This window comes from Opisthorchis viverrini (assembly GCF_000715545.1).
Source record: "Opisthorchis viverrini unplaced genomic scaffold opera_v5_10, whole genome shotgun sequence".
In the NCBI taxonomy this organism is placed as follows: Eukaryota; Metazoa; Platyhelminthes; class Trematoda; order Opisthorchiida; family Opisthorchiidae; genus Opisthorchis; species Opisthorchis viverrini.
The window spans coordinates 1,403,443-1,421,834 of NW_008751666.1; the positions used below are offsets into that span (position 1 = coordinate 1,403,443).

Below are 18,392 nucleotides of genomic sequence, written 5' to 3' on the forward strand. Positions count from 1 at the left end.
CGCCTGCTGAACCAATGAGAGATGAGGTCGTGAGTCCCGAGTCGAGAAGTTCAAAGCAGTGTTTGCCCCGCGTCATATTTTTGTGGGGCCGATGTGATATCAGTTTGGTAGTCATTGGCAAAATGTGCACTGCTGTTGTGGATCAGGGACGTGGCCGCATGCGTGCAGATATTAAATGACTTTGTGTTGGACCCTCAATGTCTCCGGAGTGTTGCACAGATCTGGTAAGAACCTTGGTTTGTAATACTGAGCTACGCCAAATATTCTCAAAATGAAGAACTCTTTTTTGTTGATTAACTTTCACACTCTATCTTACTCTGGTTAGGTCATATGGATTTTAAATCAGACGATCGGTTGTCTCGCACAGCTCTCATCGCCCAGTCACGTATCGGCCGGGTTTGACCCACAAGTGGTTAGTCCACGAAGCCTAATTGTCCTTAACAGTCTACTCTGTCGTTTTGACATACTTCCGTCGTCTTGGATGGGCCCTCAAGACAAGATACCCTAGTGTTTACTGATCCTATCACGTATGCTTCTGTCACAGCCAGTGAAAAGCGTTACTCTGAATGGGTCGGTCTCTAATTTCACGGTCTCCTAGACAGTTGAACGTTATTGACTTGATTGGAAATCGGTCTCCAAAACAGCACTTATAATTCATCTCGTCTTAATCCAATGAATCAACCCCAGTTTATTATGTTGTTGGAAGACGGAAATTTCCTGTTTTCTGTTGTACATGTTTGTCCGTTCTTTGTTCTCACTACTTTCGTTGCTGTTTTCCCCAAAACAGAAGTGATCCAGTTTAACCAGTATAGGTTCTTCGTTTTGAATGCATAGTACTTGTGAACCTACCCTTGTTGGTCCTTTAGATGCATACCGTTGCATGAATATTATCTTAAGTGTGGTCAAAATTGATGTGCGTTTTTTTCAGTTTTAACTTCGTCCATTTTTCATATGGCTTGTTCAGTAGTTCTTGTTGTTTTTGCTGCACAAATGCTGCATGATGGTGCTGCCAGACAAGTATTCCATGCACGTCAGATGTCTGTTACGTGGTAGAAAAACACGTATGAATTTGGGAAATAAGTTAAACTCATTTGCAGAAATTTTGATAGTAAGGTACTTGATATGATTCAATTCGGCTGACTTCCATAGCTGAGAACTGTGACAAGTTTGTTTCTGAACTTGTACGGATGCTTACGCGGACCAGGGTTTTTGATACTGAGTAAGACTTTTGAAACTAATCCAAAATAGCGTAATGGGACAGGATGTACTGTATCCCATTTATCCTATATTGACGTTCTTGAGCACACACGCTGTTCTAAAAATGGCTTTTTTGAGCCCCAAAGCGCACGATCAATACGAAGCAATTAGTCGGATCCCATGTCTCTATGTCTAAATATCGGTAGCTGGGATGTGTGCATTAGTCGTTATTCAGGTAGTAGGTGATCGTCAAAGTGCACGCTGACAATGCATCCTCGCATGGTGACGGAAATTTTGCAAGCCACTCGCGAACAGATCGACTACCGGCTGATGATAGGCCAACTCGGGTCCCCTGTTTTTAACCTGTCAATTTCTCTTGTACCGTAGCTGGTGTCGAAAATATCTCATCTGATGAATTTTTTAAATCGAATTTTGATAGGTGTTTTAGAAAGCGAAGTGATGCACCTAGCTGAAGCCGTTTCCCCGTTGTTCGTTAAAATGGGGCCGTCAGAATACACGAAGATTGATAGCGATCCCGTTCTCGCAGAAGCTAGCAGTAAATAATCGTAGTGGGTTTTTTTAGTGCGTTGCTTGCTCAGTTGTGTTGACGTAGCTCATTTGCTTTATTCACCTGGAATGTGTTTGTGTACCGCTGTGGCCCTGATATAGCGTTTTGCTCTACAGACGTTTGTATTGGCAGGTGAATATTGCGTTCAACTATTCAAACGAAAGATCCAACCAACACTCAACATTCCTGCCTCTAAAATCAATGCAGAAACTAGGAGCTCGTGTTAGGACGGATCACGTATCACAAGATTTCCCAGATAATAGGAAATCAGAGTACTTCCTGGACGTCGAAGCGGACATTTATACCAGAGGGTGAACGGTTGTGACGCTCTATCCATGGATTCCATGAAATACTGTCTACTCGAGGCTACCACCCCATTTAATTCGTGAAGCACGCCTGTGCACGCATAAACCACTTATGCTTCGGTGTGATGCGACCATGTGAACTTGTTTTTTTACAGTCTGAAGCACAGTGGAACCTGGAAAACCGTCAAGTAAATTCAGCTGAATATGTCGCTCTTTGGCCAGTTAACTGGGCATAATGTCTGAAATTTATTACTAGAATGTTCTAAACTAGACACATTTTAGTGTGATAATCATACATTAATTCACATATGTATCCCTACGTCTCGATAAACAGCTAAGTCGTACGCAAAGTGGAAAAATGTGCTATTATCCCCATCAATTTGGGGCCTTCTGGTAACCAACAGAATTGGTGGTTTTTAAAGTAACTCAACGTTCATTCATAGTCTGCTAGTTTGGAATAGTGAATATTCAGACGACTATTGCTTCTTCTCTTCCATTTCCAGGCCACGTCCCACGAATTACCTTCTTTTAGGGGATGTTGCTCGCATCGTTTGCCTTCTTATGGCTGATCCCAGCAATGCATCCTGTCTGGAGCCTGTGCTCAAACACTGTTGTCGTACCTGTCATCGGGTGTTGGTCAAACATTTGAAATTGAGAATTCCTTCTGCATATGTTAACGTTAGTGCGCTCGTCCAGCAAAAGTATCCTTTAGGCTTACCTACTGGCCAGCCGATTTATAGTTTACCAGTGATTCCTTGGCCTTCGAATTACCCTTACACGGCAGCGCTCGGACTCGCCTGGAAAAAGTTGCCTTTTGGTAAGGGTTGGGCGGATGCCGTCTCAGATTCGCTTTTGATGAAGACAGCTACTCTGATTATGCAAACGGAGCCCAGTCGATTAGGACTGGGGTGTACTGACAACGGGACGAAAACTTCTGTCACGATGTCTTCTAATCCACTATCTGCCATCTCTCTGCCTACTGCACCGAAACCCAAATCCAAAAACGGGATAAATGATCCTCCACGCCCCAGTCCACATTTGCCTCTTTCTATTCAGAGACGCTTTCTGCTTCGTGACTGTCTTCCACAGCGGCAATACCAAGGGTTGGAACAAATCGCGAAGTGCCTCAAATCGATCACTCGCCGCATGTTTGTGGATACTAAGTCAACCTTCGAATGGCGACCACTCGGCAAACCCCGGGGTCCGTCGGTTGACATTCTCAATACTAACTTGTTCACTTGCCTATTTGACGTCCACTCAACTTTGTCTGTATGTTTGCGATGCCTGCGCGATTCTTATGCATCGCTTATTTCTGCTGGGTCTTGTCTCACTGCCCGGTTGAAACTGTCCGAATTGCTGGATACGGATGTGGATCAGCTACGCATTGAACGTGGACGTGCGAGGCTATTCCCTAGTGAAACAGTTGCACGGCATAATATTGTCCGCATTTTGTGTGAAGAGATACATCCACAACTTTTTAATCTTGTGGAGCAGGTTAACAGGACCCACCTGATCTTACGACAGTTGTGTAACGAAGTGAATCTTTTAGGTCCCTTTGTCCCAACACAGACCCGTTGCTCCTCGCAAACTTATTCAGCAACCGCACGGGCTTTAATCTTGGAAGCCCTAGGTGGTCAGGTACCGGAATCTGTAATATTAACAGACGGTTGGGCAGATTTTATGCACCTGATTCAAGAGATTTATGACTTTTTGTGCGATATCGTCGGATCTTTCACCTACCAGCTTAGCACGAAATTACTGGAATTTAAATCGGGTTTATCTATGACCGCTCGCTCCATTTCTCTTTCTTGGATTCCTGCGTTTGGCAGAACTCAGAAGTCGATTGATGCGCGAGCCAGTGAAGATCTGAAATTTCTTGCTGTTTCGTTGCAAAAGCAGTATGATGTTTTGGAAGCGTGGCTTCGTGCCCAGCACAACGTTATACTGCCGGAGATCGGCAATCGACTTCTAGGACTATTCCACAAGCTATTTAAAGTTAAAGATGGAATCGCAAATTCACAGGATTGGGTGCTTCCCAATGTCCGCTTATTTGTTCCTTATGGATCGAAAAACCCTAGTGAATTCAACTCAATCAAAGACCTTGGCACACCTTTTGTCGAACTGCCTTCGTGGCCACCGACAGTCGATGGTCTTTCCGAGCAGTCTGTTTCCCAAAACCCACCTGTTACCACGACTTCACCTGGTCTGCTTACGTTATTACTTACTCCTGCATCTTCCGCTGAGCCGGACAACTTTCGAAAGGTCCACTCTTTCCGTACAATTTGCACCACCGGATCAACCCCTCCTGGTTTGGTGGCATCTGTCTCCAGCCATTGCTCTCCTCTTTCAGCTGAATCCCATGTTGTTTGTTCCAGTACTAGTGCCAAACGCATATGCATTGACCTATCACAAAATCCTGAAGAGGATTCGACTATCATAAACTCTTGTCACACAAGTGTGGACGACATAGATTTTGTTGAGTGTACCGGAACCAGTACCATCGATCGGCGGCGTCTCGGTCAACTTAAACGTAAAATCAAAATTTCTCATGCGGCGACGAATGATTCTAATGCAACTCAACGGACAGTTTCTGAGGGAAGTGACTCCGAAGCGTCCGCAAATGAGTGCGCACTTGATGGTAGCTCCACCGATCACGACGATGGTATCCAGTCTGTGCAAAGATCACCCGAGGCCGTTGAAACTTCCAAGGTCCAGCAAAATCCACTGTCGAGTGGCGATGGTATCGCAGTCACCGAACAAACTATATCTCTTCCAACTTCTGTCTCCTCCTGCGTATGTGAAAACAACAGTCTAGAACAACGTGATTCGTGTGGCACACAACAGGATTTAGCAATGGCTTCAGCAGACAAACATTCGTTTTTGAGTGTGGACACGATGCTGGTCAGTACTACCGCTTCACCTATCAGTGCGCCGTTGGTATATGCCGGCTTCAGTGGTAGTGAACCATACAGCGCTGTACATTCGGCACCAGTATTTCCAGAATCATGGACCAAATCTCCTGGGTCGCTTGGTAAACCTTCCATCTCATCAGCCGTTGATCCTTCGTCTCACTTGATGCGACAGTCGTCTACAAATGCAAGTCTTGACATTGAGCAAGTTGCAGCGAATCTGGATAGGCTAGTTCCATGGCTAGAACAAAAAACAAGCTCTACTCACGTTCCAGGTCCGATCACAGCTGCTGTCCTTTCTCAGTCGAGCAGCTCGTTATCCCACGGTTGTGATCTAGCCATTGATTTAACTTCAGACGATTAAAGAGCTTTACCGTATCTCCTAATTACCCATTCTTCTCATTTCGTGCAGTTTGTAAATCGGTGGTGCATTTTTGCGCTTTTCTTTTTTTATTATTTCATTCTTTTATAACAACCAGATTACTATGTTTTACATAGACTATGCCTTGTAGATATTTGTTTATCATACCCGGTCACTAGTCATTTTACCAGTTTTCTTATCTGACGCGAGTTTCGTGGCGTATTAGCCCAATCAATATTGTAAGAACCAATCAACCGGTCAGCGTTCATAAGTTAGTTGATTCTATTTTGTATTTCATTTGGCTTGTGCTTCTCCGCAAGATGAGACACAGTCAGAATCCGAATAAGCGAACTTTGTGCATCCCACAATTTCCTGCGTCGACACTGAAAGACATTTTGCAGGCCAGAACCCACTGGCACACATGTACATATTGTCGATTGCTTTGCTGACTACGCATTCTCAGAGTCTGTTGTGTTTCGGTAAATAGTCAGTATGTCTTGTCGCGTAAACTGGCTTCCTTTTGCCATCTAGGTTACAGTACATTCGATTACTTAACCTGACATCCCCGTCAGTTGTTTTTAGATAAATAATCAATTTTCAGAGTCCATGGTGACCAAAATTTTGATCAGACTTCAAACTTCTTTGACTGACAGAATCAGATGCGCATCTTCCTGAAGAAGAGCACTCATGGTAAACAATCGTTACTGCAGGTTGGTCCTCTCCAAGTGACCCGTGCTTTTTAAACTCTTCAACCTGCACTACTCAGATTCATCCGACGGCTTTCTCTATTTAGCAACTTTAACTTTTATCCCCGGTAAGAGAAGTTCGGACAGAAATGCACGCTAAAAACCGTATTAATGCACAGGTGAGGATGGCCATAACACGAATCAGAAGGTGTATGTACTAGTAAAAGTCTTTAGTATAGTTGTGACACGTATACAAACAAATACAATGAGAAAGTGGGAGCAAGTAAAAAAATGGACCTTATCATTTGTGAGAGTTCCTTGATGAAAGTCCGGACGGCGCGTGTTTTCTATGAGAAAGTGGGAGCAAGTAAAAAAATGGACCTTATCATTTGTGAGAGTTCCTTGATGAAAGTCCGGACGGCGAGAACGTGTTTTCTCCGCAGTTTGGCTGTTGCACGTATTCCGTAGTTGTCCGTGGACTGGAAGTGTTTGGCTGACTCCTTGTTCCCTGAGCGCGCGCGAGTCTGTGTGTGCTGACTGCGTTCGGTTACCCTAAATGTAGGTATGGTATGGTATATGTGGGCGCGTCAGCACATGAGTGGTTGCTACGCTCACTAGACTGTGCAGACAATCAACGTCTGATGAGCCACCTTAATGTGACGTGGTTGTGGACATTAAAAAAGACAAGTCTCGTGAACCAGTGAGCGACTGTGGGCTGAACAGTCAAGTATGTGGGTGACCGGGTTGCTACAACCGAAACTGCTGTGCTCTCGGTGTCAAGGGATTTATAAATGTAAAGTCTAGCCAGACTGCGTATGTCACTAGTTTCTTGCTAACAGCGATTTGTCCAAATGAGGAAATCTTCAAGTCCAAGAAGCATGTTCAATCTGAAAGTCCTTTGTCAGTATGAGTTTCAGCTTCCTTCAGCATAGGAAAACCCGAAAGCAACGTCATACAACCCTTTTTGTGAAAAATCAGACTAGACATTTTAACGTCTATGGTAAGCCCTTAGTCTATTGCTGCCAAATGCGGATGGTTACTTTCAAGAAATGGCGAATGTTGACTGGTTGTTAGTCAAATTTACGAGCTACATAGCAAGTACAAAACTAATCATTTTTACTGAAAAACCCTTTGGTATTGAATTTTACTTCTGGCCATGTCCACAAGACAGCGGCCTTGCCAGCTAAACACTTGGCCATCATGGGCGGGGAACTTATTTTGAGAATATATTTATTGCGCTGTAATTAGAAGTGAGAGTACATGCAGTTTCGCTCCTCAATATAAGCTGTGCATTCGGACCACCAGCGAATTAACGGAGCATTGCAGGCGAATAGTATCGCAGTAATTGTACGCCTAAAGTCGCCATCGCTGTGTACCAAAAACGGAGCGATGCATCATGCTCTCCATAAACATCAGTCGCAGTAATTGGTGTACTGCAAGCATACGATCAGAAAACAGTTTGGCGTTTGGTATAGTCGATGAAGAGGCCACATCTTAACAGATGACCAACGGCGAAGATCGGCAGATTTTCGCAGCACAACAGCACTGACAGATGTGATGTTTGGTCAGGGTCGCAAAACTTTCAGTGACAAGCGAATAATCTCTAGTATGTCACTGCGAGCCCTGACCTCGTTGCAGAGAGTTACTGAAGGAATGGAAAGAATCGCGAATAATTAAGATGACTTACAACTGTAAATATTAGATCTGACTCACTCGTTTAGCCACGGGAATATCGTAATTAGTTCCTGATTATTTCATTTGATATTTCGGTATTGATGACATTCTTTGAAGTTGTCTCGGAACGCGGCAACTTTTTGCTACAACTACATCATCAGGTATGTTTTCGGTGCGCTTGACCAAGTGCTCACGAAACTGACGCTTCAGTTAGTTAATTTCGTAACTATCAAAATACCATACGTTAGGGCATCACAGCGGTGTTTTTCCTAACTGCTTTGCATAGATGGTTGCTTCCCCCCCCCCCGAAAAAAAAACGTACATCTAGCTAACTGGTGTTAGTTTGCCCGCTGAGTTTCCCATCATATCCGCAGTAGAATATGTCTAGGATTCCGGGCAGAGAATGCTGGAATTTCGTTGTTCAAGCAAAACTTGAAATCCCTTAAGGCACTGTAAAATGAACAGAAATTCCGGACATGAATTCCATCGGGGAACCCATTAGTCATCTGAGCGACAACCACACAAGCATAATTGGAATTGAAGTGGGCACAACCACTGCGATTTAAACAAATTTCATTAAGATGGCAGTAGTTTGTGACATTCTCAAGGATACCGAATAGTGCTACGTTTCTGTGCGTAATTTTGCATCCGACATCCCATGGCTCACGAGTAATTTCGGTTATGTACTTACGGATCAGTGGCGGACGTCGTACTGATTTACGCGGTCAAAAAATGCGCCCATGTGGGTCGAATGGCGTGTCCAGTTGACCTAAAGATGGCAAGCTTCGCTCAATACGGGATATGTGACCACTTTATCTGTGAAGTTCACGCAAGCCATATTAGAAGGAACAGACACAGGTCGTGGTTGTCAGGTGGAATAACCGGTGTGATTTGGACACGCAATTAAGTGAGAGAGGGATACAAGCGACTGCAGACACAGATATGAACATTTAATAAATCAAGGATGAGTACTAAGTGTGTGGAACTTCATAGGTTGGAGCAAGTTAGTGAAAGTGGGACTGGACAAATCAGATGTAGGTGACTTGCCGGGAAGTCTCAGGAATTTTTAACAAGCCGTTTTCTAAAATGGTTGCCTGCTCATTTGTTTGACCGATCGGTATTAGGAACGGAGTGGCCTATGGTGAAATGTTTTGGGTTCGTAACCCTACATGAGAACTGATTCTTTGATGGTATAGCCCACTTACTACCGGATAGTTTATCAATATGCTATATATCGGAATGCATAACGTGTGACTCAGCAGTAAACAGAGGGAGCGTTGAGGTACTCCAGTCAGGCGTTGCATTAAATGTCTATTATAACGGAGATCGATACGTGACCCATGAGTTTCACGTTCCAGGGTTTTACGTATACTTCATACTGTCATAATCAGTACCGTTCTTATGGCTCGTTCGATCGCCTGTTTACTGTAGGGTAGTTTGCTGATTTCGTCACCTTGGTCCCAGCGGTCTTCCTAGTAGGCCTGAACTTTCAACCATTTGCATACCCACTCTCGTACCATCATGTCCACTGTTCGTCGACTCGTCTAGCTGCAGTAGGTGATGACCTTGTTCATAAATTTGTGGAAATTTTGATTAAATCAGAATGGTCAATTCACGACGAAGTTAATTGCTTTGCAGGTTCAACTGCAATCATTGGTCAGGCTTCTATTGGAGTTGACCGCGTTCATAAACTGGCTGAAATTTTCGCGAATCAAAAGCGGACCCGTGGGTGAGCAAATGTTGGCCTCCAGTAGTTGACGGACACTTCGAATGCACACATGTAAGCAAAGGTTTCATTCTGTCGTCATGCTTATTTAGGTCTTCTACATGCCAGCCGGATGTGAACAAGACACTGGGTCAATGGGATGCGTGGTCACGAGTGCAGCTTGAATGCTGAATTGAACGCAGGTGCCAGGGGTTAATAGACTTGACAGAGTGAGCTCAACAGTCTGGCATACTGGTGATCTTGGCCGCGTCATACGTTAGGGTTGAATCAAGCCACTTCGGCTCACACCCAAAGCTCTACACCGCACGCCATAGCCCCTGAGCAGCCTCGCATACCAACCTGTCAGGGATGAACTAGACGGATTATGTGAATTCGGTCACTCGAGGATGTGGTGCCAACATCCGCCGCTGCATTACAGTCCAAGAATGGGTTCAGCTTAGAATCTTTGACATGTGGCGTATTCAGTGGACGTGGGATCTAACAAAAATTGGATTATGATGAATGTGAATACTTGAACAGGTGTTTGCGTGTAGTTTTTGAATTCGCAAGAAAAAATGGAGTGGTATAGATGTCAGGTGGTCACAGTAGAATAGGAGTGATATGATAGTAACAGCTCGTGCGAGGTTGAACCCAGCAATTTCTGGCATAAACTGTGGACTGTTTTTACCTAGACTGGGTAACTTGGATCCAGCACACAGATTCCGGTTTCAGCAGTGGCTCAGATGATTCAAAAATGTTGGACCCGAATGGATTCACTGACTAATCATTGATTAATTTTTCATGGGCGACAATATCCAGCGAAGTGGCCGTATTTTTCAAGGCGTCTGTGGTTTATCCCGCGAGCTGAACAAATTACACAGTCCGTTTTATGTCGAGTATCTCCACATAGATAACAGTAAATGGATGGCCAAGATATTCTTGGGATGTACTCAGACCGAAGTAGGAGACTGATCAAACACCAACCTGTTTATCTTAAGCAGTTCCGGCACCTTTTTCCATGGTAGATTAGAAGAATTTTCGGCAAGCGGTATTTCTTCTGAGAGCCAATCTGGGGGCGCTCAATACATGTTGCTTTTTGAGCATAGCAGCCTCCAAATCCTCTTGATACTTGAGTATTCAAAACGACCAGTCTGAGGCACCACGAAAATGGTGTGGATGTTATTCGGAAAACTGTGCTCATGGTCTCGGTCAATCATCTGAAAAACAGTGTTTGATTCCAGTGAAACATGTGTAATCCTCGGCTGCGTCACGAAACTCTTAGAAATGGCCTTTCCGAAAGTCGAGTAAATCAGAGTGTGTAAGTATGGGAAGCAAAAATGGTATCTCGTAACAAGCAAATACAAATTATCAAGACATTTGAAGTGGCTAATCGAATGATTCTTGAACAACAATTTGAACAATTTTTGGACGACATTACTGTTCGGAGACTGCACGTATTCGCCGATAGTGCCCCCTCATCACGGACACAGGACGTTTTTTCCATTGACATGCTTATGCTTTTCTGCAAATCGTACATCAGTCATCCAGCCGATGGACCAAGGTGCAAATTGTACCTTAAGCGACCTTCAAGTTTCGACAAATGATGCACTATTACAGGGTTGTCATTATAGATGAATGCTTATGTGCAAATTAAATCGGCATAAGCAAGAGACTCAGATGGAACTCAGCTTAGTCTATTATGTATTTTATTCTTCGGCGGAGTGTTGTGCAAAATGGATGTTTCAGTTAGGATGATATTCAGTTAATCAATTAATCAAGTCTAATTAATTCTGTTCACCAGATACTAATAGAAAACAGTTGAACTAACGTTGCATCACACGTGAATTGTGTCACTGTTCCCGACTTAACTCTCATTTGTCCATCAGATTATGCTTATCTAGTGACTGTCATGAGTCCAACCACGCCACAAAACATTTAGTCCTAATGGGTTTATGAATATAACCTTCGGGGGACTCACTGGTTATATAAGCCATAAACCCATCCGATGCATATACTGTGAATCTGAAGCGTTCATATATGTGCATATGCATGAAGAAACCCAATGTTTTCACTCATAATTTCCACAGCAATTTATGGATTCAGGTTAGTTCAACTAACACGTTAAGTATTAGGATCTGCAACTTTTTGAAATGTGACAGGCTCGAATCCCTTCATACTTTCTATCACGTACACTTCTCTGTAATATTAGACCAGCACCACTCAGGTTCTTTGCATGAATTTTTCCTTGAAAAATGACCGTCAATGGTGAGTAGTGTGACTGCTATTCTACTCGTCTTGGGTGGGCGCTTTGAGTTCCTTATAATGATCAGACTTCAGTCGTTTTCCGGCGTTTCCTCACTCGAATTTCACCTCGATTATATTTCCGCAACGGTCGTCGTTTCCAGAAGAGACGAAAATATACAAACCGATCAGCTTTCCTCTACCTAGTTCTTAGTAAGGAAGCCATGTGGAACAGTTTAATGTTCCATGGAAGTCGGAAGTGTGATTCCTGCTTTAGTAATAAACTAGACCACCTAATACTCTTTTCGTATAATGTTAGGTTTACGTTGTCACCTCCAACCACATCATAAGTTCAAATGCATCTGAAAATTCCGCATAGCTCAGTCCCTTGATCCAACGAAACGCTTCAAGATACATATTTTTCTCGCCATCCTTTCCGTTAATTGCCAATATTATCAGCTGGGAACATGATGTGAGGCTTAGTACCTGTGAACACGTCGATGCAATCCGTTGGATCTATGTATATTGTCAGGAGGATGGTTAAAACAGAGCAATTAAGCTACTAAACCACGGTTTCATGTTTCACCCTCATTTTTCTTCGAATATCACGTCGCTGGACCATTTGCTCCAACGATCAGACACAGATGTTCTACTCACCATGTGGATCTACCGTAGACTACAATGTATTCTTTTACATTTAGGGTGGCTTTCGAATAGAAGATGTGAATGCTGTTGTAGATGAGGATGGTGTCGTTAATAACAGGTGAAAAATGGATGTTCTGCGAACCAAGCTGTTTGTGTTCAAAGTAAAATCAGTAAAAGAGTCCCTTTCGTTTAAGTACTTTGTGTGAACGTCACTGCCTGGGAGTAGGCTATCTGTATCCTCATCACTCTAACACTAACATGAGGCGGCCTGGTGCAGCACATTCAGTTGCCTGAGAACATCATAAGCGAGAGATTCAGCTGAGTTCTAGGCGAGTCTCTCGAAACAAACAAATTAGTTTGCAAATGAGTGTATAGACTCTAATACTTTGTTTTTTCGAAGCGGCACTAGTGTTTGCGGTAAGGAAGATAATTTCCATACTAGGTCATTATGGTGTGCCATTATGCCAGAGTAAAATATCGACTTTTATAACGAAAGCACAGTGATTATATCAGAGTTGTTGTAGGACTACCTTGGTTTGCATGCATATCGGTCTCCGGCATTTCGTGGATAGTCCTTTAATAAGGGTACCTGTCTCATTTTTCACAGTTGGCTTTTTATCGCGGAAATCCGCAAGAACTTCTGAAAAAAGATTTCTTGCTAAGCGATAGAGGTTTGCAATAGATGAAAACAGCTCGGAGGCAAAATGACTGGCACGCTGTGTGTGTATAGGTTAACGTCTGGATGAAAATAACATCAGATATTGACACTGATATTTAGCGTGTTACGTACTTGAAATGTAACTATATCTCGTTAAATTTAGAGCTAAAATCTGTTTAGCACGTCTGCGTTTAGATGCGTTTAGTTATAAAGGATAGTTCTATGCAACTGTTATGGTTCCAGGATTGTATTCACTGAAAAATTTACCAGCTCTACTTTTTTCAGTGAAATTCACTGGTATGTTCTACGATTACTCAGAATTCGTACATTCAATTCCGAGACCACAAACATCTAGTCATCTGCAGCAATTAAAGTTCTAATATACATCCAGACAAGTCTTCTTGTTGAAGTCATACTAGACGAAGAGTGGGTGGCATGTACTGCATCTGACGGCCAGAATGAGGTATGTCAATTATGAAGCAAATGCGGTCGAAATGGCGTGAAGTCGGATGGCTTTCAAAAAACGTCATGGTTGCATGAAGTTAGTAATGACAATGCCGTATCAACTAATAACGTAACGAGATTCCTGTGCTAATGGCTCTATCATTACCATCATCATTACTATCACTAACATCACCAACCTAAGTGTCGCACAAATAATAAACAGATGATGTTTGTGGAAGGTTACCATTTTGGTCCCATGGAAAAGTCACTGTCGATGTCCGTGTCAATAGGCATGTTTGCATCCACGGTGCGGAAATTCTACACTTTGAACGCTACGTATTAAGTCTGGGTCTACAATGGAGAGAGAAACGACCTTGTTCATTCTCACCAACGTTTGATGCTTGTGTGACTTGCGTGAGTTGGTCAAGTTGGTAACAACTGCTGCGGAGTCCTTACCTTGTTTATGGCATACGGCTTTCCGAAGTGGAAACTGGATAATTTCTCTGATATGATGGTGAATCACAAGGAAGGCAAACTGATGTTTGTGTCTCCATTTCAACGAACTCGCTTATTTCCGAGAACGCCACAGCGAACTGTTCCGCTATGAACAACTGACCTTTTGGCATGTGCTATGTCATGTCAACGTCGCCAAGTGAACTTGCTGGGGTGATCATTTTGCAGGCACTTGTGAATTCGGTCAGTTGACACTCCAGTTAATAGATGTTATGTTCTGAATATACTCTCCCTCTGAGAAATTCTGGCACAATTCGGCACCTTTGATGAGGTATATGATGACATGATCCAAGCTGCTATCGTAATTAATAAAGTTGGGACCGGTGAATTATCCCAAGAACGGTCGGATGCAAAAAATACATCAATAAAAGTTCGTTGTTCTATTAATATTCAACGAACCAAACTACTTTCAACCCTTTTTCATCAAATTATTTAGGAGTTTTTATTACTTCTCAGCGCGTGTTTTCATATCGGGTCGAATATGGTAGTTAAACAGACCTAATCGGCAAGGCATTTCAGTTGAATTCATGACTTGATAAAAGGTTGAGCTATGGTGTAAGACCAGCGACCACATGCTACGTGCCATTTAGCCAACAGCTGTAAGGTATAGATAGACATTAGAAAAGAAAAACCCGCACATTAGATAGAATTGGATTTCGGAAACGGAATGGTGTGGGAGTAACACAGCGATGATGTCTTCTAAGCGTTGCACTCAGTCACGCGTTGCATGGGAAATGAAAGTATTGATTGGTCGTACGATAACCAGAGTGATTAGCTTATCGACCAGGATGTGAAACCACCGCGCAACGGACCAGTGTTACGAAACTGCAACACACCCTACCGTACATTTGCGCATATATATGCATTGTACAGAACAACGCAGTTTACGGCTGGATGTTGGAACGGGAAACCGCTCAAAGGACACGTTAGTGCTCTAGTTGTGACGTAATTAAGTTGATTATCAGGAGGTAACAAGCACTAACAAATGTCTGTCTTACTAGAATGTAATAAATACAATAGTTAGGTGCACTTGATAAAATAGGATACAATGCTAAAAGTGAACTAATCCAAAAAGTGACTAATCGTTTGAGAACACTTGTTGAGAGTTCCTGAGTGAAGTTCCGGACGCGGGACGTGTCTTCTCTGCAGTATGGCTACCACACGTGTTCCGTAGTATACCGCGGAGACTTGCGGAGCTCTGTTGACTTCCTGTCCTGTGCCCCCACACTCTTTCTTTCTTTCATTCATCAGTGGATGTAGTTGCACATTTTGAAACCCGTCCCCCACGGCTTTGTACCATCAGGATGCGATCGTGAATATTTTACTTGGAGCTGTTTAGGTCATGCAATGACGTGGTCGACCAGGTTGACATAGCTTTATCGATGGCCACTTGGTACGTATATAGTCTTTGAGCTTTGGGATAGTACACTTTTAATGGACCACGGTGGATGGAGTGGCTTCCAAACCGGTTTGCTTAACATAAGACATTACACTGCACTTGTCAATCTTCTTACCCACGATACCACGCTGATCCGTTTCGTATAACCTGAGCAGGGTCATGGCCAGCTAAGCTACTGTGCACTGCGTGATACAACGCGTGGCAGAAACAATTCTCCAGCTCAAGAATCGTATTCACTTAGCTTTATTATTCATATACAACGGTCAGATGAGAGGACAGAAAGCCGACACTACGTTAGTGAAGACGTGTGATGCATACTCTTCATCCGTAGATCAAGGTCATGCTACTGACAGAGGTAGGTATTTTGTAGATAGACAGCATAATTTTGTGGCGATGTCGTGTGCATTTTTGGCAATGGTGACGTTCGGTAAATGTCTTAAATGTCAGGTTAGCTTGTCATTGTTATTTATGTACTGATTTCAGATAGATTTGATAGTGCAAGACTGTGACTCCATAGAAATTTTATTTCAACTCAGCATACGTCACTATTTTGTGGTGATTTTCTTGGGCTTTTTACTCCAGATGGATGAAATGACGCAGGTTTCACGCCAGTGACAAAGTAAACGACTTGTGGAAATGTTATTTCACGTCACCTGATTTGGCGATGTTTACACAAGCATGAAGGGGAGGTGAACAGTTCCGTTGATCATCAGTCCAAAAATGTGACCGTTCACCGATTGATTTGATACGTCGGTCGTTCGCAGATCGTGTACGAAGTTTGCATCACATGAACAACAGAAAGACCACTGTGATACAATCAGTGAACCAGTGCACTAACACTTCTCAGAAGATGCCTTTTCCGTAACGAAAACAAGCCAGTGGAGACATTCGCATAGTGCAGCAATATGGTGGGGCTATTGACAACCACTGGAGACATCCTATGGTAGATCCTTACAGGAATACAACTGCATTTTTGTATTAGTGGACAGAAGTACGAACTCATCGAGGTCTTTTGATTTATACACTCTATCACATTCAAGCAAATTTTTCTACAATTTTCACTGGATTACAGAGACGGACTTTTTGTGCAAGTTGAGAAGTAGCAGGAGCATGTACGGAAACGGAGAAATCTTTTAGGGATTTAGAGAAGGCGGGCCGAAGCTAAGTAGCGGCCATCCCCACTTCCAGATAAATTAGGAGGCACTAAAATTTATCCTGTCAGGTGTTTGGGGTGAGAACTGTGGTCATTTATGGTTTACACAAAATGTGACCCACAATCCTCCCATAAGTAGTTTCCACTGTTTAAGTCACCTCATAAGCATAAAGCTCTTGCGTGAACTACAGAAATAGGGAGTCAGCATTATCATCATCGACAGCATGACATCACTGTTCAACACCGATGCTTCGCTGCCGAAATAGGGAGTGTATTCAAGGAATCGAAAAAAAACAGGATATCTAAACCTAGATGCCTAACTAAATCGGAACCACGTCAGTCGTTGCCAGTGACACTGAAATTGGACGCCACAGCTGACCTGAATAACAGAATATTCAAACCGATTGCTCACCGTAGCAGTAACAAAATGCCCCACAACCGCAAAAGATTATCTGGCAGTAGTTCAGGCGTTGAAAATTCACTGCCGAAATTGACCATAAATCTTTAATATGGCTGAAGGCCGGACTCCTGTCTGGGGTGACTAGCTGGGTAAGCCCTAGGGCTTCAGTAACTAAAATTAACGGTGTAGCATGCCAGAAATCAACACAGACGAACTGTCAAGTCGACAGATGTTTGTAACTTTGAACATGCTTCTTGGCCAAGAAGGTGGTCGGTCTAAAGTAAGAAGGCACAAGCAACGTCATCTGAGCTGTACAGAATTTTTGACGTATGGATCAAGCGCTACCTGAAGAATTGAACGCTGCTGACCAAAGTTAACATCGACAACGGACTGGAGACCCAGTGCCATGTGCGTCGATGAAGCATTGACACCGACTGCTGTAGGTGACGTAAGAGCAAGTGGATATCCACCGTAAAGGTGGTTACGACGTGTTCTGGAGGTGTGCATTTTGGCCGCAGCTAAGTTGAGACGCTGAAGAGCTCGTCGGAATGCTAGCAGTATCCAGAAACGGCGAATGAAGTAGCGTCGGTGCATTGAATCACAGCTGACCACCCGGCCCAAGTGTGGCGAATATATTCATTCTGTCCAGTGCCGACAGGAGCAGACCTGAAACGCTTCTCTGTTGTTATTATAAATCATTCTACGTAGTAAACAGAAGCGGTCTCGACCAAAAATCAAACTGTATGCCTTCAAGGGAGATTAGATCGGTTTGGTGGACCTGTGGAAATTTTCTCCAACCAACGTCCATAGTTCGAAGTGTCTCAACGCCGGGGTCCCTACAGGACAGTAAAATAAAGGCTAAATGTGCGCGGAAATGTTGGTTCACGGTTAAATTTGCAGGAAATGATGACAGGCAAGTAGGCATGCATTTACAGTTGGCGTATAACCCTCTTACCTACATATCACCATTTGGTGTGGCCTGTGAGTACGAAACAATAATGGTGCTTATAGAAATCGGACTCTGTAGACAGTTTTCTGAGACAAGAAGGGCCAGCCAAAGTAAGTATACTGCAAGCGCGTTAACGAAACAAGAGACAGCACGGAGCATGAGGGACCATGTGAACTAAAAACCTCCGATTTGCACAGAACATCTGAATTTGTCGGGTTAAGAGCAGATGAATTCTGATCGATCATCTGCGATACTTGTTGCACGAGGTTTAAAGTTAATGAGGGTCCAGAAACACCTGGACCGGAATAACTGGTCAAAGAATGAAGGTTTGGGAAGAAGCTGCAGGCATATTCGAGCTTTTCTTATTTTTTCCAACTTGATAATAGCTCGTGAATGCATCTATATTTACTTTACATTTATGGGCATAATCGATCATTGCATGTCCACCCTGCTCCCTTAAATGTAAGACAGAAACGACTGTCTGAAGTACGTCAAAATTTGTCCAAAAGCGTCACGTAAATGGGTTAATTCATATAGGAAAGGAATATCCGTGGCTGAGACTTGGTCCGTACTACTTACAATCAG

General features: G+C 43.3%; 1 protein-coding gene across 1 annotated transcript in view; it reads left to right on the forward strand.

The window, feature by feature from the left end:
• Nucleotides 1-5,908, forward strand: part of T265_00966 (hypothetical protein) — a gene marked incomplete at both ends in the record, with an annotated part of 18,936 nt that extends 13,028 nt beyond the window's left edge. The window contains one exon of the mRNA XM_009164881.1: nt 2,574-5,908. Coding sequence (XP_009163145.1) covers nt 2,574-5,343 — 2,770 coding nt within the window. The remainder of the gene's footprint in view (nt 1-2,573) is intronic.
• Nucleotides 5,909-18,392: the final 12,484 nt, after the last annotated feature.